Source organism: Podarcis cretensis (genome assembly GCF_951804945.1).
Source record: "Podarcis cretensis genome assembly, chromosome: 3".
Taxonomy (NCBI): Eukaryota; Metazoa; Chordata; class Lepidosauria; order Squamata; family Lacertidae; genus Podarcis; species Podarcis cretensis.
The window spans coordinates 110,354,555-110,380,314 of NC_137172.1; the positions used below are offsets into that span (position 1 = coordinate 110,354,555).

Sequence of the window (25,760 nt, forward strand, 5' to 3'; positions counted from 1 at the left end):
ACTGAACTCTGTTTCAGACAGTGCTGCTGCTCAAGGCCTCTTGGCCTCCAGCAGCTTTTGCACAGGATCTACATTCAGTGTTTTGTACCAACTTTGTGCAGAGTACTCAAAGACCTTATGATGAAAAAACACATCTTTGTCCAAGGTTTAAAAAAATTGTCAAAAACGTACGTTTTTCTCAAGTAAAAATAAATGAAATGGTTGTGTTTCACTGTTGTTGCTCGATATTTAGGGCAATAAACGTTTAGCAAATGTGTGATCAAAGACTTTTTGGCCTTAACTAACTTGTTACATTTGCATTTAATCTTGTGGCTTAAGATGTTTAGGTCATATTTAAACCATAAAATACTTTCCACGTTCTGAAAGCGTATGACATTAATTTCAAGTCACACAAAAGGGGAATGCATAAGTTTTATTTGGCTAATTTAAAAATAATTACAGCTTCTGGTATAGCACCTTTTTTTCAAAAAAGCATGTTTTGAATTTGAAAGGAAACATTTTTCAGACAGTTGTTTTCTGCTCTCTTGCCAACGTTTCTGACGGGCTTCTCAGCACGGAAAGCACAGGATGCAAACAGCAATGACTTTGGCCAGCTTTCTTTAGTAGTGGGTACTGCAACTCGTAGAAGTCCCAGTAATTTAGGACCTGCTGTTTATTGTCACTTCAGTGGTAGCGTGCTTATTCTTCTTTGAAAACACAAGAAAAGAATGTTTCAAAATGCTTTGAAGAGTGGCTGAAATGCTTCAATCTGAGTGAGTGATCCATGCCTCTGCCAGTATGGGATGGGATTCTGTAGGGAGCCCCTGGGCCTAATACTGTCTTCTAGGCCACTCCTCTGTCTGAGGCCATACCCATCAATGGCCCTGCTCTATGGCCTTAGGGCAACCCAGTCAGATGGCTGGAATGTGTGTTACTGCCAGTTGCTTGCCTGGGTGGAGAGATTTGTGTGCAGAAACCTCTGACTTCTCTATGGCTCGAATGTGCTATATAGTACTCCTTGGTGTACAGAGGTTAAGAATCTCCACCCACTTTTGTCTCTGGCTTTGCCCACCACTTGCCTGCAGCCTCCAGAAGTTTGCCCAGGAGAAAATGTGACCCTTGAGCTGGAAAAGATTCCCCACCTCTGCTATAGGGCTTAATTGGATCCTCCCTCCCTTTCCTATATGGTGCAGGGTATACCGGAACACAAACAAGCTCTTAACTTTACATGTGTACTGAGTAACCTGCACTGCACAACCTTGGACAGGAGCGAGGTGGTTGATTCTACATATGGGAGACACATGTTGGCCTCTTGGGGAAGATAATGACCGCATGCATTAGCATGCGTCTTGCAGTAAACGCTCCTGGTTGAACATGAATTGTATCTTTTATCATTTCCTCTAATGAGAACTAATTTGATGTGAAGGACAGAGAAATGGGACCACCAGCAGACAAGGGAGATTTTTTATTTTATTTTTTGCATACTCAAGTGATTCCTCAGATACACAGAAAAATGCTACTTGTTTTAAAACATATGGAGGCAAATTTGTACTATATAGTGCACTTTTAAAAAATCGATTTTCATTCTTCTCCCCCCCCCCCGCCCCAAATTTCTACCCAGGTTCACCTTTTCTAGCCAACGAGGATGGTGTTCTCGGAGGTGTGATAGTTCTTCGATCTTGTTGGTGTTCTGCAGAGTCGAACTCTCCACAGGATAAGCAGTCTCTACTAGGTAAGTGTGTGAAGAAAGCTGTACTGAATATCTTATTTTTAAGTTCTTTAATTTAGATATATTACATTAACTACAACTTGTGAGAGCTGGGGGAAGATGAATGGACGTCAACAAATTACAACTCATATCAATTAGTTATAGCCCATAAAGCTGTCTAAATGTCAGAATTTTACTATTGGCTGTTTCCAGTTTTGTTCCTTCATTTGCAGAAGATTGCTTGTTGCATGAAAGGTTTCCATGAGTGAAAGCAGGAAGAAAGCTGTTTTTGCCAATTATTCTTTTCTTACTCTTCCCCCTCCCTGCTTCGTGCTACCTTACATTCTGTTTTCAAGGGTTCCCTGAGCCCCTGCAATGGAATGTGACTGGGAGAGTGCAGGGTGCTGCAGGGGAAATTGGTGAAAATTGCCTCTTCTATTCACCAAAGACTATGGGGGATAGTATGTGGCTAGGGTCTTCTACTATGCTCTCCTGAAGGGAAGACATGGATAATCCTAGCTATCTGCCTGTAATTTAGCATGATTTCTCTTGCTATCTGTGAGCATGGCTCTACATGGGCTTTCTTTTACACTTAATAAGTAAAGCATTACTGTTGTGTTTAAACCCATAGTAGAGTTCCTGTGGAGTCATACAACAGAGAGCATGTGTGTCGGGTATATGTCAGCACAGGATGGCAAAGCTAAGGTAAGTCACAAATAATACTTAGCACATGGGTAGGCAAACTAAGGTCCGGGGGCTGGATCCTGCACAATCGCCTTCTAAATCCGGCCCGCGGACGGTCCGGGAATCAGCGTGTTTTTACATGAGTAGAATGTGTCCTTTTATTTAAAATGCATCTCTGGGTTATTTGTGGGGTCTGCCTGGTGTTTTTACATGAGTAGAATGTGTGCTTTTCTTTAAAATCCATCTCTGGCTTATTTGTGGGGCATAGGAATTTGTTCACTTTTTTTCTCTCCCCAAAATATAATCCAGCCCTCCACAAGGTCTGAGGGATAGTGGACCGGCCCCCTGCTGAAAAAGTTTACTGACCCCTGACTTAGTGTGTAAAAAATGGTGGTTATCTTGGGGTGTGTTTTCTCCCTATCCTTTTCTTGTACCAAAACAAAAATAAAGGATGCTGAAGGGTTGTAAATTTCCTGGTTAAATTTGGATTCTATGTCCATACCAAGCCTTGGCCCAGTTCAGATATCATGGCCATGCTATTTGTTCAATGTTCACAGGTGCTTATTTGTGCTTATGCACCATCCCCTTTTCCTAAGTTGTTCATACCATAGGCCACAGGGTGCTCCCAATTACTAAATTATGCTTGGCCATGATGTCTTGAGTAGGCTTCTTTCTGGCATAGCATACCTGAAATAGTGACTATAAGCAATAGAAAATGAATAGTGTTCTTCTGCAAATCCACTTAAAAAAAAAAATTGGCAAGAGCATTTCCTTTTGCTCCTTCTGCTTTGTCAAGTTGAAAGTTGCATTCAGATCTTTGACCTCTAAATACTTTTGGGATCAGAGCTATGGAATAAAGCAAAAGTAGATGCACTGATGAAGTGAAACTAATGTAAATAAGTTTCAATGGCTTGTAAGAAGATGGAAGTGCTGGGTGGAAAGTTAAGCCTGTCTCTGAGAAAGCTAAGGAACAATAAGCCTGCCCACTGAATGGTCTAGATACAAGCAACACAACTATGTCTGGGTTGCTTTTTAATCAGGTGTTTTCAGTGAGGAAGTAAAGTTAAAGAGACAGGTTTTCCTTTCAAGCTTTTATTTTAACAAGTCATATTGCAAGCCAAACTAGTACAGTTCAGTTGCTGATTTAGCCATATGTGAATATTTTATGGCATTGTACAAAAAAAGACAATAAAAATATTCCTTATCAAAAGGAATCTGCCGCTTTGATGCCTTGCTCTTCTGGACTTGTGTTATGACACTTGATAGAGATTCAGAAAAAGAAGACATGTCAATCCTTCAGCTTGTACTCTGTGCCCTTGTTCCTTATGACACCTCACAGTATCCAGTTTCCTGCATCCAAATGTCTTTATGCCAAGAAAAATGGCTTATCTCCCTAATTCCCAGAGAGTCAGTATTTTGGGAGAGAGGAGTGCTAGTGCTACTACTGCTTTATTGCTAGGCAAGTTCAGTGTTAGATTAGAAGTACTATAATCCTAAACTTCATGTAGTACTAGGGTAGTATGTGGCTTGAAGGCGGTCTATGAGGCATTGATGCTAACAAGGCTAATAGTTCAGTCTGCCCAGAGATCTTTTCCTACTTGCAGAACCTCCATTGGACATCTGGTGTGCATTGTTATCATACTGCTGGCAAATTCTCCAGCTGGCAGTTTTGATTGGGCTGACAGACACAGCTGCTCTTCTTGGTTCACTTTTAAATTATGCTTGTGACCTTCCTTTAGGAGAGTTAATCCATCTCATTCTTTTGAGCCTATGGCTGCAAATGTTTTCCAGAAAGTAAACCGCAAATGTCATGACCACTTAACTGCTAGTGCTTAAGAAACCAACTGCTCTTGTAAAAGATGGATTTCTGTGTTCTTGGGAGTTGAGACAAACTTAAAGATGGCATGTAGAACTAAGAGAGTGCTTTTTTCTGTATAAAACAAGGTGCTGGTACTCATATATTGATAAAAGTGCTGAGTGTGCCAGCAGAAAATAGATGCGAAACACGAGAAAAAAAGAAGAGCTGGTACCTTAAAATAATATTTGGTGTTTGCTAAAAGACTGTTCTTTTCTATATGTTGCCTGCTTAGTATGCAATGCCTTTGGCATTAGATGTAGTGCCTCTGAAAGAAGCTCTAGGAACTTCTATTTTTAAGAAAATAGGCAACAGATTGTGCTACAAGATCTTGTTGATGGATTTCCCTTTTATTTGGAGGTTTGCCTTCAAGAATAGCACTTGCCATCATGAGGTGTTTTTCCATGGGCCTGCTCTCTCTCTTTTGACCAACCACCTAACAATAGAAGCACCAGACCCAGGAGTTTGTCCATTGGCTGCAGTTACTTTTTGGGTTGGCTTAATAGAAGTAGACAGCAAGAGCAGCCTGGCTGTAAATGGCTAATGATCAAGGTTTCGATTAAAAAATAGTAGCTCTCTGAGCTTGTAACCACTCTCTTTTCCAGCAACTGTATTTAGTCTGTCTTAAAATACACTTTTGAGGAGGAAGATGGGAAATGGTTGGTTGGGAGGAAGCAACCCATTTGCCTGTGGAAATGTTATTTTGGGCTACAGTTCAGTACAGCTCGCTTTCGTGCCATTTCTGTCCTTCGGGGCAACGCTTCCTAAAATTAGCGCTGTGTTTCTTTGAAAACAGCATTGAAATAGGCATTTGGAGAAGTCTGATTCAGATCTTCTTGGAGATTATAGAGAGGCATAAGTGAGTGCCTGAGGGAAGCGTTCGTGGTGCAGTTTCACTGTGGGTTCATGTATGGGTGGTAGGAAGGCAAGTGCTTATTATTGTGGGGTGGGCTCTTGTTCCTTTTGTTAAATGCTCTACGCGGTTGACAATAGCAGAAATGCAATCCCTCACTGTACTTTTTTGTGTGCTTGATGGTGGACCTCACTCAGCTTCACCTAAGCTTTAACACAGGGGTCAGCAAACTTTTTCAGCAGAGGGCCAGTCCACTGTCCTTCAGACCTTGTGGGGGGCTGGACTATATGGGGTGGGGGGAATGAACGAATTCCTATGCCCCACAAATAACCCAGAGATGCATTTTAAAGAAAAGCACACATTCTACTCATGTAAAAACACACTGGTTCCTTGACCGTCCACAGGCCGGATTTACAAGGCGATTGGGCCGGATCCAGACTCTGGGCCTTAGTTTGCCTACCCGTGCTTTAACACCTCCAATCTGATCTGATGAGCAGTAAGCTCCACTTGTTGCCTTAGTGCTTCTTTCCAAGCTTGTTTACGTAGGACTGTAGCATATATGTGTGTTTAAACTGTAGCCCTCTTGTTTGTTTGGAAATATCAGAGATTTCTAAAACACAATTTTAAGGAAGTACAGTTGGGGCGCTTCCTCAAAGTTCTTGCCGTGTAGACTGCTATTGTTCAGGTTTCCATCCACTCCGTTCCACATAATCCCAACGCTACTTTTCTCCCCATCTCCTCAATAGTCAGCATTGTGAGAACACTAAATAGGTTTATTTCTCATTGGGCTGGGTTTCTTGTAAGGCACATCCCTCTTTAAAGGTGACTGTGGGGTGCGGCTCATCAAGCTTCAGGGCGAGGGAGCTGGCGTTTTTTCGCAGACAGCTTTCTGGGTCATGTGGCCAGCATGACTGAACTGATTCTGGCACAACGGAACACCATGATGAAAACAGAGCACACGGAAACACCATTTACCTTCCCGCCACAGCAGTACCTATTTATCTACTTGCACTGGCGTGCTTTTGAGTTCCTAGGTTGGCAGAAGCTGGGAGCTTACCCCGTTGCGCAGATTTGAACCACTGACCTTCTGATCGGCAAACCCAAGAGGCTCAGTGGTTTAGACCGCAGCGCAACCTGCTCTTGAATATATATATTCTGTGTGAAGCAGACTGAGGTGGTTCTTTCTCTTCCATTTTTATATAGATGGCATATAGCTATCATTTCCTGGTTGTCATCAACAAGACTTTTATTTTAGTTTTTATTCCCCAGAGAGGGGAGAGAGCTCTCCATCGACATCAATGTAGATATTAAATATATCCATCTTCCTCTTCCAGCACTATACTCTCGCTCTCTCCTTCCCACCCAGTTATCAGTTTTTAAAATCTCTTACTCAGTATTCCAGGCTACTAAGTTATTATAGGGCTGTATGAGGGGAGAGTTCGGGAGGGAAAATGAATTGGCCCCTTTAGGGGTTTTTTTAGCATCTTATGATTACCACGACTCTGCCAACCTAGCAGTGGTGTGGTTTGGGCTTATAGTGACCCTAAAGTATGAGTATGAGAAGAGTCGAACTGGTACTGGTGCCCTTTTCCTTCTCCTTCCTCAAAAAATACCTTGGTGCTTGTTGAAAATCTAAAAACGTCAGAAGCCATGGGTTTGAGGTATTTCTTTTTTTAATATGCAAAGCAAGTGTTCTGAAAAGAGACAGTAATTTTATCATGCTGTGGAATAGAACAGCTTCTTGACATAGTAACACCTGCCACCTGTATCTAATTGGCTGGTATCCAAGTAACACTTTTGTAAATGCATGTTCTCCAGAGATGTTAGGACTCTGAAATTTTGATACAGTCAGAGTTGGAATATAATCAAGACTCAGGTGATTTATGTTTTTAGTCAGTCTAGTATGAAGTCTAAATTTTGAATACTCAGTCAGTGAAGACACTCCAAATCCAACTACCAATTTTAAACCTATTCCTTACACTTTGAATTTGTGCCGTGAAGCCTGAATCATCCCCTAGGCCTGGCTTCTATATTTTATTGCCAAATGTACGGTACATCTCTCCCTCCCCCCCCCCCCCATTTTCTAATAATGGTAGATTTAAATTTTGGTCCAAAGAAAAATAAAAGCCAAACTCATAAACAAAAATCTGTATGCTGCAGTTTTTTCAATGGATGTTGGCGTGACGACCCCCGCCCACCCTCCAAAAGGATTTTGCAAATCAAGTATTTGATATCATTGACCAATTCAATGAGCAGCTGTAGTATGCATTCAGAAGCCAGATGTGGGCGGAATTCCCACATCTGTCAGGGCCCCAGTAGTGTTTTGTTGCCACCTCTCAGCAGATAGTAATTGCCAGTTTTCAGAATGAAGCCTTGCATCGCCTCCTGGTTCGCTTCCCTTGATGGCTGCCATCAAGTGTATTAAGGGCTGAAGCCACTGTATGTACACATGGCAGTTAAACGGGTGGAGGCTGGGATATCATTTAATACTGCATTTAATACCCCTTTCTCTGGCTGTGCAAGGAGGAGAGGGACTGTGAGTGTGTTGCGCAAGCAGGTGTCTGTGTGCAAATGGGATACAACCGTTATTCCTGCTTAGGTTTGAGAATGCTAACTGGGCAAAATCATACTTTTCACAACTGTTAGTAATGCCATTCTTTTCACTGTGATAGCTTAAGCTTCTTCAAATGCTAGCCTTAAAGTTCATATATGTGCATTTTCCTCAGTGGACTTCTTAAGATGCTTTTTTTAAATAAAAAAAAAATCATCTTTTTTTGGTATTTTTATGTGCTTTGTGAAATATGTCAATGTGATTCATTTCTGAACTCTAATCTATTCTCTATTCTGAGAACTCTGTGCCAGCTCTCAGCAACATACTGGCATTAGTTTATACAAGAATGTTTTGTTCTGGTGCTAGAAATATATAACTGAAGCCCAGTGCCTATGTGTAGTAAACAAATGTAAGTGAATGTACATAATGGGGGTATGCATTTCTGCCATATGGCAGCAGAACTGCTGAAATATGCATGTACCACTGTGTAATGTGGTCATGCAGTATTCCTTTCTTATAGCTTGCTTTCTGTATGAACATATTGTTTCAAACTATTTATGGTGTCCATAAATTAGCTAATACTCATTTATGAAAAACTTCATTGCCTAAAAATTAAAAGGTTCCTATGTCCTTTTGTGGGGGGGGGGGAGAGATGTGTTCCTTTGATTTCAAGATTTGGAATACACCCTGTGACCCAGTTATACTGTTAAAATGATCGTGACTGCCTTGAGACGTACTGGTGACTTGTTTTATTGAAGCTTTAAAGCAAGCAAAATGGATTTTTCATTTCAACACTGTCCCTTGCAATTCTATCAACTTGTTTTATAAAATGAAAACATTAGTATAATATATTACTTTCTTCCAAGGAGCTCATACACTGTTCTTTTCTCTCTCCCCACTGCTTCCCCCCAATTCTCACAACAATTTTCTGTGTGTATGACTGGCCCATGTCCATCCCTTGAGCTTCATGGATGAGTGGAAATTTGAACTTGGGTCCTAGACTTGATTGATTTTGATTGATTGATTATATTTCTATGCCGCTTTTCATTCACATGAATCACAAAGCTCCTTACAAGCAATAAATAACAATAACATAATAGAGCATCACAAATGCAACACAAATCGTACAGAATGGTTAACAAATCATCAGTAAAACAGTTAGCAATCTATAAAACAATATTTTAAAAAACTAAAAAAGAGAGAAAAATTACAACAAAAGTCATATTGTAGGATTCAGAAAGTACTACAGCATTCGTAATCTATAAAACAACATTAACAAAATAGCAACCAAAAAATAAACTAAGCACTGTTGAATTCATACAGGCACTTTCCATACCTCCATGACTCATAATCTTTCACTCGATTCAGTCCCTTAAAAGACACATACACACAATGCCCATGGCAGCAGCTCTAACCACGTTAAGAGTGCAGATGTAATAGTCATAGTGTGAATTTGGCCGGAAGCAGGCTGCGTGACTAGCTAGGGATCTGTTGAGGAGAATATTTGCTGAGCACAGACCTGTCCTCAGTGCAACAGACTTTTCTTGAAGGCAGAGCCAAACCTGTGTAACGTAGTAATCAATCCAGACCTATTTCTGTGACGTCTTCCCTGGTATATAATTTGGATCTCTGATTATCTGGAGTGACTTTCCTTCTTACTCACCCATTAGCAGACCATAAATCTAAAGCCCATTGATGTATTTTATGCCCATATTTCCACCTCTCTCCAAGTCCCCCGTTTTCAGCACAGTGGAAGCCAGAAAAATGCTACTGAAAAAAAACTGCAGTTTTCCAGGAACTGAGTAATATATTCTCCAAATGTTCATTGTGTTGAGACATTGTTAGATTCCTTTCCAACATTAAGTGGAATGTCTGGTTGTAAAGGTTGGTCTATGCCAGAGGTAACCAAGATGGTCTCCTCTAGATGTTGGATCCCATTCAGCATGGCCAATGGTTAGGGATAATGGGTCTTGACATCACACTGGCTGCCACTTGTATACAGTGTTAGGTGGACAGTTTGATATATGCCAGCAACTCTTAGAACTCACAACAAGCCTTCTCAAAAAACTGTCTTGATTCATTCATGAGTGCATTCATAAGAAGACATCCTTTGAAACGTTAGCGCTGAATCATCCATTTAAAAAAAATATTCCTTTTGTGCAAAAGTATATATTAGTAATGCGCTACTGCTGATATCCCGCCTCCTGAACCTTCATGTTTGCTGATTTTTAACCAAAAGCATCCTAGTTTGTGTGCGAGAAGAGGGATCGAGTTGTTTAGTACTTCACATAAGTGTGTCATAGCATGAAAGAAAAGTGTAAAGGGTGACTGACTGTTGTGCTAAATTATACAGCACAGTTAGCATATTAAAGTATATTTAATAAACTTATTCCCATGGTGCATGTGCACATCTGTGTATGCACACAACACACACACACACATTGTGCCATTGTAATGATGAGTGTTAAAATAGGATTATATTTTTCTAATACAAGTTAAGCTTTTACTAAAGCATAAATCAGTTTATGTACCTTATTTAATAATCACGTATCTTGGACATGTTAGTTTTTGGTTACAGTGGTACCTCAGGTTACGAACTTAATTCATTCCGGAGGTCCGTTCTTAACCCAAAACCGTTCTTAACCTGAGGCGCGCTTTCGCTAATGGGGCCTCCCGCTGCCACCACGCGATTTCCGTTCTCAGCCTGGGACAAAGTTTGCAACCCGGAGCAACTACTTCCGGGTTAGTGGAGTTCGTAACCCGAAGCTTTTGTAGCTCAAAGTATTTGTAACCTGAGGTACCACTGTTCCTGAGGCTTCATGTTAATGAATGATAATTTTGTTATCTATTTTTGTTTTGTTTAGTGGCTTTTTAAAATCAACCTGAAGTATCACCAATTTCTCTCTTGTTTCCTGATTTCTCACCAATTTCTTTGCAGACCCACATTTCAAGACTTCCCCCTGGAGCTGTGGCAGGGCAGTCAGTGGCCATTGAAGGAGGAGTCTGTCGGCTGGAGAGCTCAGCAAGCTGAACCGCTCCTTGTCTGGTCAGCAAGCAGAGCACAAATCCATTATGTATATTAAGCTCCTTGGTGTTTTAACAGATGTTGAGGATTTTACTCTCATTTTATACTCCTTATTGCAACCACGTGCACCCTAACTTGAAACAAGTGCTGCTGTAGCTTTATATTCTTTGTTTGAATGTATATGAGAATTTGTCTCCCAGTGGAATAGAAACTCTGTTCCCAGTTGTGCAAATGAAAATAATGTATGGATAATTTAATGTTATGAAACATTTTTATGTGTTAATCGGTTAGCCTATAAGAAAATAATGCCCTAAAATTTCAAGGGAAAATGGTTAAAAATTGTGCGGTAGTAGCAAATGTTGTTGTTTCACATTTTGAAGCTAGAGGCTTCTGAGCTACTTGGAATACAGAAGCGACCAAATGCTCTTTACATTATTTAATAGTTTCAGTGGGTCCAGTGGTATCTTAAACATGTTCTTTTTGCATATAATATATATAAACAGTGATTGGTTTCAGTGAAACAATTTGGAGGTGACTATGGCCTGACTTTTTGTTCTTCCCTATTCAGTTGATGGTACTTTTTTGGCTTAAGTATTGCATACTTCAAGCTGTTATATGTTATGAAAGGCTCTGTAAAGATAACGTACAGTCATGAAGTCGTTACTTTGTGTATAATGGAATATTGGAATGTAAATAAGAACAAAGTTTATTGGAAGAGTCAATATTATTCTTTGGTTTAAATATATTTTTAAGAGAATGGTGTAGAAATAAACATGATATTACTGGATAAATAATGTAAAGTGTATTAAATTGATGATGAAGAGGACCCTAATTCTACCTTTCTTCGTCAGTTCTTTAAATTCCAAATTTGTAGTAAAGGTATATAAATGTCTGCAATTATATTTACATGTTATGAATATAGAGTTACAAGTGGCCTTTTGAAGAATTTATACAGCCAAAATTCATGATATTGCATCATTTTATATACTTGATTCTTAGATATGAGCTCATTTTTCTTATTGTTTCAGGATCTTCAGCTGTTTAATTGTTTGCATGTTTACAGGGATGTAATGGCTTAGAACAATCTTACTGAGTACTTGATGAGCTGTCAAAATAGACTAAGGGAATTTTATTGGAGATTTTTTATATTGTGTTGAAAGATGTTATATGCAGCCTTTAGAAATAATTGCTTGGTATCATCCAACATATTCTTAATCCCACAACCAACTTTCCTTGGAAAATTGATGTGCCATCACTCTGTTTAACTTCACAAATGAAAGGAAACATTATTAAAAACTGATTTTAATCAGGTTCATTCTATTTGATATGTAACGCATGAAATCTCAGTGGTAAGAAATATCTGTTGATCTTTTATTTCAGTTGCGTATTTGAACATAATGTCTGCTGGTTTGCTAAACTTCATCACAGGAGGCTACAAGTTGTGCCACAATAGCTGCATTTGGGTGTCTAGATGCATGAAACTTTAGCATTAAGTAAGCCTATCTGGAAATGGGCCCAATGCAGCAATGCCACACATTTATCTTCTCATCCAGAACAGACATAGGGCATAAGGCATAGGCCATTTTTGTCTGGTCTGAAAAGATGCCAGTTTTTCACAGCACTGATTTGTTAAACCTTCTGTCAATCACACAGCTAACTTCCCTTCTTCAAATCAGGGCTGTATTACAGTGCTAATTGGTGGCTTTTGTGTTGGTCACTGGAGCCTGATGAAAGGAGAAGTGGAACACCATTTAAAAATAATGCACGATAAAAAATGAAATTCAAAGTGAGCAGCCTGTTTGGGAAGCTCACCCTGCACCAGGGGGTTAGGGGGAACCCACATTCTTGTTTGCAGGTTCACAATTTTTACCCCCAACATTCCTGCTTCTAGACAAAGGAAGCACACTCTGTTTCTCACTCATGATTCCAGATACTATTTATTCATAGTAGTCAGATGCCTGGCAGCAGAGATCACAAATTGGTCACATCAAACCTGTGAAAAAAGGGAATTGGTTCCATTGTTAAACTTTCTAATACACAAAGCACCGTTTTTTGTTCATTCTTGCGATAACCTCATGAGACTGTTTTCTAATAGAGATCCATACGGATGGGAGATAGGAAACTACTGCTTGCTTCCCTCTATATTGTAAGAATTGTCAGTTTACCCTTTGCTCTCTGTTCTTCAGCCAGCTACCAACCTGCACAGGGCCAGTCTCGTTCACTCAGTCTGACAGAGCCTGTCTTTACATGCAGGGTAAGTCCCTAACTCACCGAGGGTGTGACTATGATTCTATGATTCTACCCTCACCTGGGGTAGCCAGCCAGTCAAGCCCATTCCTGTGGCGTGGTGCCTGAATTACATCCAAGTGCAATTAGGTGCAATTTCCCCCTTTACCCTTTAGGACCAATTAGAGCATTTCTCCCAGAAATCTCCACCATGCTCCAGATTTATTTACAAAATACAGTGGTACACCGGGGTTAAGTACTTAATTCGTTCCGGAGGTCCGTACTTAACCTGAAACTGTTCTTAACCTGAAGCACCACTTTAGCTAATGGGGCCTCCTGTTGCTGCCACGCCGCCGAAGCTCGATTTCTGTTCTCATCCTGAAGCAAAGTTCTTAACCTGAAGCACTATTTCTGGGTTAGCGGAGTCTGTAACCTGAAGCGTATGTAACCTGAAGTGTACGTAACCCGAGGTACCACTGTAATCTTGCATGTGGGATTGTCTCAAGATAGGTTTGAAGGGAACTGATGGTGTAGCTTTGTGTAGTGCCACGTTTAAAGGGCCAGTGGCTTGAATTCCACTGAGCAACCGCTGATCAATCTACCTATTTTCTGTCTGAGCACTACCATCTCATGATCTGAGTGTCTACAAAGCACATTTGGTGGCAGTTGATCTGATGGGTTTCTAGTAAGTACAATGTAGTTATAGAAAAAGAGGTGCCGGAACACACAATGAACGCTTCTATCGTTTTCTTAGAATGGCAATGATGCCCACCTGAGAGGTGCCAGAACTGAGTTCTGGTGAGTTCCAGCTGAAAAAAATCCCTGGTACCATGTTAAGTTTTGCATTCAATACATAGAGAAGGGATTAAGATAGCACAAAGTTCACCTAGTCTTAGCAAGGTTTTGTCCTCGTGCATTTTATAGAAGGACGCTCGGGATGCACGTTCACAACCCGCAGCGTTCACAACCCGCAGCGGCACGTCTGCGCATGCACGGGTTGCGATTTGGCGCTTCTGCACATGCGCAACCACCGAAACTCAGAAGTATCTCCTGGGTTTCAGTGGTCCGTAACCCGAAAAAAACGCAACATGAAATGTCTGTAACCCAAGCTATGACTCTATATGTAAAGCATGAACAGTTACAAAGATCCAGAATATAACTATATTGTACTCCATATATTGTACACTGATAAAAATACAGAGAGGCCAAACTAACAATATTAATCAAGGAATAACTCGAGGTAGATATTTGATTAATATTGTTTGGTTTTCTTTTATTATATCTACAATATAGCATAGAGTGAAATATATACTTATTTTTTAAAGGTAAACAGTGTTTCTTTGTGCTCTGGTTTCCGTCATGGTGTCCTGTTGTGCCAGAAGTGGTTTAGTCATGCTGGCCACATGACCCAGAAAGCTGTCTGTGGACAAATGCCAGCTCCCTCGGCCTGAAAGCGAGATGAGCACCGCACCCCATAGTCGCCTTTGACTGGACTTAACCATCCAGGTGTCATTTACCTTGATTACCATTTTTTAAAAGTGCTGAGTCTTGTTATTGTTTATGTTTTGGCTTCCAAGGACCCCTTCTCTCTTTTTACTTTATCCTGGGATTTTAGTTTTATGTAAGTTTTAGTTTTATGTAAGACCCTGATGTTGGGGAAAATGGAGGGCACAAGGAGAAGGGGACGACAGAGGACGAGATGGTTGGACAGTGTTCTCGAAGCTACCAGCATGAGTTTGACCAAACTGCGGGAGGCAGTGGAAGACAGGAGTGCCTGGCATGCTCTGGTCCATGGGGTCACGAAGAGTTGGACACAACTAAACGACTAAACAACAACAACAAAGACAGTAAGTGATCCAGATTGCAAAGCTTGGTCTGTGTAGCATTCTGAGAAATAAAAATGAATTATTAGCACGATGAGATTTGAACACTAAATGCTTGCTGACAAAGCCTTGCAAGTGCTGATTTCACTGCCACTGTTAGAATGTCAAATGAGGGTGTGGTGTGAACTAAAGCCTAATGAATGGGCCAGGGTTCCTCACCTAAACTGCTCCTACCAGCATCTTGGGTAAATTGCCATTGGCTTCGTTTCCCTTGAGAAATGGGCCCAGAGTGTGCCTTTTAATTTTAGGAACAAGAAAGGATTATCAAAGATAAATGAATTCCAACATAAATGAATTCTGGAGTCCCTGGCACCATGTAATTTTGGCTCTCGGCGGTAACTGATATTGTCCAAGGAGAAATTACACACTTGTTGGTTGAAATTATAAAGGAAGGGCAATAGATGAAGTGCATGTAAATACAAATTGCTTGTAAACTGTTGATTTATGTTAATCAAACACACAATTAGACTAGTCACGCACTAGACAGGTTGGAGCCGTAATTTCCAACTGGTTTTTTTTAACAAGGCTTGGCCATGCTCTGTCTGCTATTACATCTACAGTAATAATGTAGCATATTAGAAAAGGGAAGTAATATAGAATGCTAAGAGAATTTTAGGATGGATATTAATCTTTCATGTGAATGATAGGGAGACTACTGTTAAGAGCTTCCTCGAGGTTTGCATAATAAGTGTATGCTACTTGTGGGGAAATGCAGGTGTGTGTCTGAGGGGACCTGATAATATTTTCAGCCCATTTTAAGATTACTCTATTCGTTTGGGAGAACCTTTTAAGAGAATGCAGTTACTTCCAAGTGGTCTGGGAGTATTTTTTTTTACAGCTCTTTTCAGCTATATGCAACACCTTTTGACTGGAAGAAGAAAGACTACAATTGCCCAGAGTATTCCTAGCTGGTGAGTTGCAAGGAACATTAGCTTTAAAATTATAATGCCTTATGGGGTTTGTTGTTTTGGAATACACCATCAACTTGCAACTTGATCACCTGCAGTTTGATGAGTTTGCATTTCTCATGAGCTCTGTCTAGAGTGAGGAGTAGTTCTAGACCCATGGTTCCAAACATGGGGCACATTCCCCCCGGGGGGGCGCAATTTGATTTTTAAGGGGGGCAATTTGAAAATGATATTTATAAGAATTATAATAATTATATGTCATGGGGGTGCATCAGAATTTTAGAGATGCTTAGGTGGGGCATGACCAAGAAAAGGTTGGGAACCACTGCACTAGACGATCTGTGCTAATATTAATGGTTTTTGTCAATGAAATAATAATAATAATAATAATAATAATAATAATAATAAAAATTTATTATTTGTACCCCGCACATCTGGCTGGGTTTCTCCAGCCACTCTGGGTGGCTTCCAACAAAGATTAAAAACACATTAAAATGTCACACATTAAAAACTTCCCTAAACAGGGCTGCCTTCAGATGTCTTCTAAATGTCAGGTAGTAGTTTATCTCTCTGACATCTGATGGGAGGGTGTGCCTGGTTCCCTGTAGCTTTGCTTCTCACAATGAGGGAACCACCAGAAGGCCCTCGGTGCTGGACCTCAGCGTCCGGGCAGAACAATGGGGGTGGAGACGCTCCTTCAGGTATACGGGGCCGAGGCCGTTATGACTGCATTGACAGGTCTGGGATCCTGGGACAAATCTATTCTTTATTTATCTCCACTGCCCCAGCCACACACACAGACTTTTTCTGATTTTTTTTTTAAATTAAAAAAACAACAGTTCTTTTCACTTTCACAACAGTGTAGTTAAAGGCCCTTAGGCCAGGCTTCTACTCCAACGCCACAATTTACTCTTGCCACACGGGAGTTCAGCATGAAAAAAGGACAGGCTCTAAAGCCTACAAGAGGAGGAAGGATTAAATATAAAACTGGCAAAGAGCCACACTGAAGGATTGTAATGTTGGTGTTTGCAGTACTCTAGAAAGCCAAGCTGAGGGTGGTTCACTGTGACCAGTGTGTAATGACTGTGGGGGGAATTACCACAATGGGAGGGAAACCAGCTGCAGTTGCTGAAACTATAGTAAAGGAAGCCAGTTTAAATGATGGCTAGCCATTTACTATGCCTTGAAAAAGCAGAGTATTTTCTCAGGGTGGTAATTGACAGCAGTATTTCACAAGGCCTTGGATAAACTACAGAACAATATAATACTGACATCTACAGCAGCTAGGGATTCCACCAATATGCATTTACCTCTCAAATTGCCGTTGGTTTTATGATGTTTAGATGTTATGGTTTTGAAACTGCTTAGTGTAGTCATAAAACACTATGTGATTATGCAGTCATCGCTTTATAACAACGCTTTCATGCACACTTGGGAGGCCAGCTCACAAAGATACAATCAGGTTATTTAAAAACAAGAGGTAAAATTCTTGATTTTGTTAATGAATAAAAACTATAAACACTGTGTCTTTTTTCTTTCTTTCCGTTAAAGAGGACATAACCTGAGACCAGTTCAGTGTTGATATGCTTCGCCCACCGGTGATGGGAAAATAACCCTTCTCCAAATTTTGATTCCTTACAGCATATTGGTCATGTCAGTCCTAACTCCTTTTTCGTGTGAGTTATTTTGAAACATTTTTGCTCACAACTAAGTAAGAAACAAATCACAGAGTGCTAACTACATTCCAGATGGTTCTGCTCTTGTTACATCCAAAAGAAAAATTAACGGGAGGGGGAAGCTAATATTTTAAAACAAGGTTGACTATGCTTGATTGAGCTTTCCCCTGAAGCACATCATGTCCTCTTTCTAAGAGCGGTCTTGCAAGTTGCAAAGATGCAGACCTAGATTTCTTAAGTAATCACTGGATGAGTTATTGGATTCAGATGTATTTGAGATGCACTGAGATGCACAGCTAAGTTCTCAGTCAATCCTATTGAAATTCATTTACCTAAGTTAGTTGTGTCTATTAATTTTAATGGGTCTACTTTGAGGTGTTACTAGCAATGGGTACAACCCAGTGTTCCCCCGTTTTCTCTTGCTCTCTAAAACACACACTCAGTTTGCTTTTAACAGAATTCAGTAAAGCAATTACAAGTTTCCAACTTCTGCAGTGTGTTGAGATCTTAAAGTGGCTTGCAAAGTTTAGCCAAATTGAAACACCAACTTTTTACCTAATTCTTTCCTGGAAAGCATTAAGCCTGGCAAAACCGTTATTGCTCAAACTGCATTTAACGACAATGAGCTGCATAGAGGCAGACGTCTGTGACTCTCAAGGAAGTTAACTGAATTTTAGAGTGAACTTATAACTCAAAAGTTTAAAAATAAGCTCTACAAAGCTTCCTCTCCCTATTCACCCTCCCTGAAAGAATATAGATACATAGAGCACTGTCAAAGTATCTCTGTTCCAGCCATTATTTTGCATTCTGTTGCTGCTGTCCAGAAAGAAGGAAGGCTTTGCTAAGGAACGGCATTGTTGAGGATGCAAGTAGGCCCACTATTGCAGATGTGTCTGTCTTTTGCTCTATCACTAGTCATAGCCAGCTGCAACAGGTCAAGCATTTACCCTGCGATACATGCTATATGTGTATATTCTCTGAACTAAATCCCACTGAGTTCAATGAGACTCACCTTCGGGTAATGGGTGTTTTATTGAAGCCTTGTTATTTATCTCCCTGCCCCTCTGTTGAGCCTTGAAGAAGACGAGAGTATCCCTCTGTTTGCCATTTTGACCTCCTGCTTTCTAGTACCTCTGCATCATTAATTACAGATTTTATTGTATTTAAATAACATTTTGTCTAGGAACATGGATGACTGCAAGCTGGCAATTCCTGACCATGACAGGGAGTTCAGAACAATCCTTGACTTAAAAGCTTTCAAAACTCATCATGTCTGATTGGCTCCATACATGTTGAAAGAATTGTCACCAGTATTACAATATTCAAAATATTACCGTATTTTTCGCTCTATAAGACGCACCAGACCACAAGACACACCTAGTTTTTGGAGGAGGAAAACAGAAAAAAAATAATTCTGAATCTCAGAAGCCAGAACAACAAAAGGGATCGCTGCGCAGTGAAAGCAGCAATCCCTCTTGCTGTTCTGGCTTCTGGGATAGCTGTGCAGCCTGCATTCGCTCCATAAGACGCACACACATTTCCCCTTACTTTTTAGGAGGGAAAAAGTGAGTCTTATAGAGCAAAAAATACGGTAATCTGGACGGTGAATTGAGTTCTTGTCTCATAAGCCTACATCCATTGTGATCTCATCTTTGGTTTGTTCTGCCAGCCAAGTGCCAAGAGCAATAATGACTGGCTGCCAGTTGGCCATTAGCCTTTTCACTAGTCCTGAAAAGTCATACTGAGGAAATCCATAAAGTTTTCATATGTGTTGAAAAATGTATATATTTCCATGTAGGGTATGACTAATGGCAATGCAAGCAGACGGCTTGTTCATGTTTAAAGCTGTATAATGGAGCCACATCCTTAAACACCCAGTTTTGGCATCAAAAGCAGTGTGAGAGGTGAGTGAGGTTGTCTTTCTTGGAGCTCTTTTCTAGTTTGGTTCCTCAACCTGTACATAACATAGTTGCCTGAACCTGCCACCCTAGGAAATACTTAACAATATGCCACAATTACACAAGTCATTTCTTTTTGTAGAATGGTAGCCCAAAGCACTGCTGAGAGAAATACTGTACATTATGAGTACTGTATAAGCAAACTCCCCAAAGCATGCTTGGGGTGTGATGCATTTTGTATCAGCACATTATAAATTTTAGAGATGCACTATTTCCACAGAGATACCTAGGCATAAATTAACTAGTGTAAACTTCCAAGACATAGCTGGCTGCATGTCTTCCTTGTGCCCTACACCCTTTCCCAGACTTTGCCCAAGCTACAGCTCAGCAGGATTGTAGCCCTGATTTCTTGGACTAGGACTCCCTCCAGTAACTCCCTTATTCTACATATTCTCATTAGATGTCATCAGTTATTCTTCTTGCCAATTCAGGGAAGTAAGTTTTAACGAAACTTTGAGAACATTCTTCTGGTGCAAACTTCTGCTCCTTCGGCACATTTGTATTTTATATAGATGATATGGCTCTTAGCTTTAATCTGGATTGAATTGCTGCTTAAAAACCAGCTACTTTTTCATACTTCTGGAAATTCTGAGTGAATCTTCCATGCTAAGTATGCTAACATCTAAAACATTAATAGTTCCTGCCATGATACAAAAGCTATTTTGGTGGAGGAAGTATGGAGAGTGCAACATTTAATATCTCCTATAGGTCAAATAATGCTGACCCCCACCTTTTTAGCATTTCTTTATTCATTTTTTCAATTACAACCACCAACCAAAGAAAACACATGCAGTACAACCAAGGCTTTTTTCAGCCAGAACTCACTGGAACTCAGTTCCGGCACCTCTCAGGTGGGTGATATTGAGAAGGGAGGCATTTATGGTGAGTTCTGGCACCTATTTTTTCAAGAAAAATAGCACTGGGAATTCCATTCAACCCTTTGCTGCAAACATGGGATTGTTCCATGTCACATGTCTGTTTACGTTCCAGCACTGATTGCCGGCGTGAGTGGAACTTCCACTCTCTATTGCTTTTGCTTTTCAGTCTCTCCGAGAAGACGGCAAGGAGAGATGCCATGTTTTCTTTGTCCTGATTTATGTATAATAAATGCGTAGTTTAGTATGTGTCTACAGCCTCAAGCCTCTTCTGTTGCACAGCTTACACTGCTGAGTATAGTGTGCTCAAGTCTGCAAGCTTGAGTCACTGATGCATGTCGGAGCAGAGGTCTATGGATCTCCTCAGCGGCAAGGCTGAGGGGAGACACTCCAGCTGGGGCCGAGCCAGCTGGCTTTTCGACCCCCCTATTCCGACACTGAGTACAACCCAATGCATAATCACACAGTCCCAAGCATGCTATGCCTTATTAACTCAATAAGCCTTTCCTTGCTTGTCTGGTGGTGCCAACAGTCTGTCTTCCTTTGCTTTTAAAGGCAATGAAACAATACTACTGTTCTCTGAAGTCAAGGTCAACTCCATATGCTTCTTTCAAGTTGACCTGCAAATTAATTGTTTTGCAGCAATCATAAAGGTTAACTCGAGGATCACCAACCTTCTTGGATAATGATCATGTTTTGAATTTTGATAGTCCTGGGGGCACACATAACACAAGATGGCTGCTGCAGAGTGTGGCGTAACACAAAATGGCTGCCATAGGGAGCAGGACAGAACCCAAAATGAGAGAGACTACCACCCCAAGTGACCGTTTGCTTACAGTGGGAAATCATCTGTGTCCAGCTGGTCCTCATTATGAAGGTCTCTCACATATACACTCTGACTAATCCTATTGGTGTCTATGACCATCATGGAGCATTCCTCAGTACCAGGAACAATAGACAAAGCAACCACACCACGCTCATTTCACATGAATCACTAGGTACCTCCACACTTTACCTCATAACATCCTAGGAGGGCTAGAGACTTTTTCAAAATGAGAGCTCAGTCTTCATGGGTGCCTGGTGCATGCAGGTGCTGAGTTTGGGTTAACTTCTCTTTCTATGGCAACTTCTTATCACTTTCAAATATCAATAGTGATGCTAGCTGAATGAACTGACTGTCCCACGATGACCCAGTTCAACTTCATGGTCTTCCAAAAGGACAGATGAAATTAAGTGTCAATACAGTGATGTACCCTGAGGACTTTAATGGGTGTCTGTAGAAAGGGGGACAGGGCAGAAACAATTCAATGTTGAGTTTTAATTGTTGTAATTCACCCTATTACATTAGGGCAAGGGCATGTAATAAATGGAATAATAATAATAATAATAATAATAATAATAATAATAATAATAATATAAGCATAACATATATTTCAGAATTGATCATAGGTTATTTGATTATAGGTAAAAATCAGATTAGGGATATGTGCCTGTCCTGGAAATTTGATGTCCCTCTTGCTTCCTTCCACAATAATAATTAGTAGCCATCTTAAGGTCAGCTTTTTAAAAAAGAGGAACAGGATAGAAATTGCATTAGGCAATCTGCCTTAGGTTATGAGAAAGCATACAGAGCAAAAGTTTAAACAGCATTCTTTGTAAATAATTCATAAGCAAAGACAAGCTTAAAATGAACTCCTATTGAAGAGGAAATTTAATGGTCACTTTAATTCATGTTTATAACACATCATTTCCCTGCCAGCTCAGTGTAGATGGTCCTTGATGCATGGAGGTCTGCTTATAAAAAATGTGTATATATATATATATGTATTAAAAAATATGGAAGAACAATGACGCTGTAACACCGAGAAAGCAAGGAGCTAACCTTCCTTGCCTTTGACTGCAGATCTCCCTGGCTATTCCTCCCTCCCATCTACTTTCATAGGGTTTTATCCAATGCTGTATTTTCCTTAATGTGAAGCACTTCTGCTTGTACGAGAGAGAGCACCCAATGTCCACTGATCCCTCTTAATCACTGCAGCCTCTGTCTCACCTAAAAGGTGGTTCCTGCGGGTTGGGGGACCCTCTGGATAAGAAGGCATAGAGGACTTGCAGTAGGTAGACAGGACCGAGGACAATTTGGTGCCTAGGATGTCCCTATTTTCATTGGAGAAATGTTGGAGGATATGTGCCTGCGCATTTCCCTAGTGCACAGCCACCGTTGTATAAATCCTTGATTTCCAACTCTCAAAGATGTAGGGCAGGAAGTAAGGATAGGGATTTGAAAGATCTCTGGGACTGCAAGTGAATGCATAAGTGCATGTGTGGCATCCTGGGTGTGACATCATGTGACATCATGCTGGGTCATAAGGAAAGGGTTAAATGAGTGTGAAGTGATTGGCAAGTGAGAACCCAAGGGGAGGAGTTAGAGTTAGATTCAGTGTTGTTAAGGAGTCAGTCGGGTGTTAGAGAAGAGAGAGGGAGGATAAATAAGTCTGTGGGTTGGGATAGTTTGATGTGAGAGAGTGAGAGAATCTGTTAAGAGGAGTCAGATAGACAGTTGGGATAATCAATTAGAAGTTATTAGGAAGGTATAGGCCGGTAAAGAAACTAAGATTAAGAAACTGACAAGAAAAATTATCTGAAACCATAAACTTGTTAATGCTTATAAAATAAACTTGTTTATTTGGTTTAATGTTAACAACTATCCGGACTCCGTGTGTACCCGAGAGAAACGGGTTGGTGGCAGCGAGGAAGCAATCACAGTGGTGGCACAGGGATCAATAGACCGTCAAACGTCCGGGGACCCTGTGTGATCACCACAGCATGGTGTTAGGCAGCAAGCCTATACCCACTTACATGGGAGTAAGCCCCATTGATTTCTGTAGAACTTCCTTCTCTACCATGTCTTCATAATACCTCACAGACGACCAGAATGTTAAGCAGATCTGTGCAAGAAACCATTTCAAAGCTGCAGCAGGCCAAAGCTTTTGAGTCACCAGGTTCTGACGTGCAACTTTTGCCAAGGGCGCAATTGCTTTCTTACTCCTTTTGCTTACACAGTGCCTTGCCCAGATGGGCGTCTGTGGGGGTGGGCGAAAGCTTTCTCCCTATGGAAAATAAACATTGCACCTCTGCAAAGCACTAGCCCTTCAGGAATACAAGTCCCATTTCCAACTGTGAGCCACTTCTTGCTATAAGGGGCCTTTATTTTAGAGAGAGGAGTGGTGGTGATATTTGGTAGTGAAAATAAACATTGGAAAGATGAGGCTTCTACATGTGGCCCATCCAAGCAAATTCCAGGCAAAGAGAGCAGTGTTACATTCTGAACAAACAACACACTTGGTTGTTGTCATTTCTTTCAATTTATTATGTTCTCTTTTCTGTATTATCTACCATTCATTAAAGTAGAGCTATTCATTATTGTAATCTGACTCTTTTTTTTTTTAACACAATGATTCAAACATCTAATTAATTGACTACCCTTCTAAATGTTCTGAAATAGAAATTTGATTTGGCAATGCCCATTGCTCACTTCTGTGCTCCGGGGTGCGGGAACATTGATCAAGCCTAAAACTGAAAAAAGAAAAAGTGGAGGTGTGGGGAATGGAATTGACGATACGGTTTTACATTCTGGTCGCGAGGCAAAATAAACAAGTTTTGTGACTTTCCCGGTTGGGATGGGTCTATTTTTGGTCTGGATGTGGGAAAATGTGACCAAACTCTATTCTGGGTGAATTGCTTCACATGGCATTGAGTTGCCGGTGCCCAGGGAGTTTGCTGGAATAAGAAAGGACAACTGAAGCCAGAATTTTGTTAATATTTACAGCCTAAGACATTACGATACCTGAGACAGAGAAGCAAATGTCACACTCAGACATCCCTGCGCACCTGAGGTAGAACACCACATACGCCTTTATCTGGCATTAAAAATAAGAAATATCTATCCTTTTTGCTGGCCTTTCACGATGATCTAATCTCAGCTTAATAAACAGATATAAATTAGCTTCACATATCCACACATGCCTACTTTGTTCCTTCACATGAGTGGGTAAATGTGAGATGGGAAGCCACAATTAGCCATCACATCCTGTTATATCCAAATCAGGAACTATGGCTAACAGCTTCCAAACATGACACAGAAGCCAGATTTTAAACCATGTCTTTATACACCGGCTTGTATGAAAGCCATTAACCATAGCTTCCCAGTTCAACATAATGGAAACCTATGGTTAGCTGTGGCTTCCTGACTTGTTTTCTTGCTTGCAGGAGAAAGTGGCTGCATATGGGAGCAACACAGGTAACTGCCTTTTACAGAGTCAGACACTGGCTGGCAGCAGCTCTCCAGGGTTTCAGACATGGGACATTTTAATCTTCCTGGAGATGCCAGGATTTAACCTGGCACTCTGCAGGCAAAGCAGATGCCCTACCCTTGAGCTATGGTAATATATATAACTGCTTATTAAACTGAGATTTGCTTGTCCAAATGAGGCTAATGACTAGGCCAAGTCCAATAATGAATATGGGACTTGTTTATTGTTGGTTGGTTGGTTGGTTGGTTGTTAAGCATATGCGTGATTTTTCTGATTACAAAACTGCTCATCACAAATAAAGTAATAAAGATACACTGAAAACATAACATGATAAAATAACCCTAAGAGCAAAATATTATAACCAAACAAAATGTAAACAGAATCTAAATGAAGCAGCTGTTCCTGTTAGACACAGCAGCAGAGATTAATGGTACAGTCAACACAGAAATGGTAAAAAATATATTAAAAAACAGGTCGCAGCAACCCATCCATAGTCCTGGAGACCACAAAAGCCTTAAGTGGGCATTTAAATGACACAAATGTAGGTTCCATCCTGGGGAGGGCATTCCAGATGTGGCAGCAACACAGAAAGGGCCTTTTCTCTGCTTGCCACATGCCTGATATTTGGAAGGCTGAGGCACCCAGAGAAAGACCTCCGATGAATATCTTTAAAAACTGGACAGATACAGGAGAAGGCCTTGACCTCAGAGGTGTCCATCACAGGCCCCACTCAGCTCTTTGTTATGGTACGTGTGCTGTGTTATGCACTCTGTGGCTGCCACTCTTCCCGTTAGCCAAAGAGGCACAGCAGTTGGGTCCATCACACACTCCTTTGTGGCAAAGGTTTCCTTTCCAAATAATCTGCCATACGGTCTTGGTCAGTGCTTGGACCATCTTCCAACAACCTTGTTTTGCAGGTCTCTAATACTTCCATGTTGCCTATTTTCATTTATTTATCAAAAACCGATTTTGGACAATGGTTTCACTACAAAAATGAAATTAAAAGCAAGTCAAATAGCAAGAAATAAATGTAGCAAGCGGGCTTTAGGAGTTTAACATATTTAAGGTATTTAAAATGAATTGTCATTTTTCATTGTTTTGCCTGGCACCTAGAGAACAGCTGGTGCCAAGACATACCTTACTGGGAGAGGTATTCAGTAGCTGAGGTGCCACTACCAAAACAGCCCTGTTCCCTGGAGATGCAAGCGTCACCTTTCCAAAAGAGATCATGTTTGGAGAAGGGCATCAGTCAATGATTTTAGTGTGCAG

At 40.7% G+C, this 25,760-nt stretch overlaps 1 protein-coding gene and 1 long non-coding RNA gene across 8 annotated transcripts in view; both read left to right on the plus strand.

The window, feature by feature from the left end:
* Positions 1–11,964, plus strand: part of TASP1 (taspase 1) — a 71,213-nt gene extending 59,249 nt beyond the window's left edge. For 4 of the 5 annotated variants that reach the window (XM_079969985.1, XM_079969984.1, XM_079969987.1 and 1 more), the window contains 3 exons: positions 1,601–1,711; positions 2,319–2,392; positions 10,569–11,964. In XM_079969985.1, the coding sequence (XP_079826111.1) occupies positions 1,601–1,711; positions 2,319–2,392; positions 10,569–10,661 (278 nt within the window). In that variant the 3' untranslated portion in view covers positions 10,662–11,964. The remainder of the gene's footprint in view (positions 1–1,600; positions 1,712–2,318; positions 2,393–10,568) is intronic. The other variant, XM_079969986.1, reaches the window with a different exon arrangement.
* A 2,053-nt stretch (positions 11,965–14,017) lies between these two features.
* LOC307213370 lies at positions 14,018–20,432 on the plus strand. 3 transcript variants are annotated; one of them, XR_013837487.1, is made up of 3 exons: positions 14,018–15,675; positions 17,224–17,348; positions 19,147–20,271. It is a non-coding gene; the product is annotated as an uncharacterized lncRNA (long non-coding RNA). The 3 variants fall into 3 exon arrangements; XR_013837488.1 differs by lacking the exon at positions 14,018–15,675 and adding an exon at positions 20,297–20,432 and having other exon boundaries at positions 15,690–17,348; positions 19,147–19,252; XR_013837489.1 differs by lacking the exon at positions 14,018–15,675 and adding an exon at positions 20,351–20,432 and having other exon boundaries at positions 15,690–17,348; positions 19,147–19,252.
* The last annotated feature ends 5,328 nt before the right edge of the window (positions 20,433–25,760 follow it).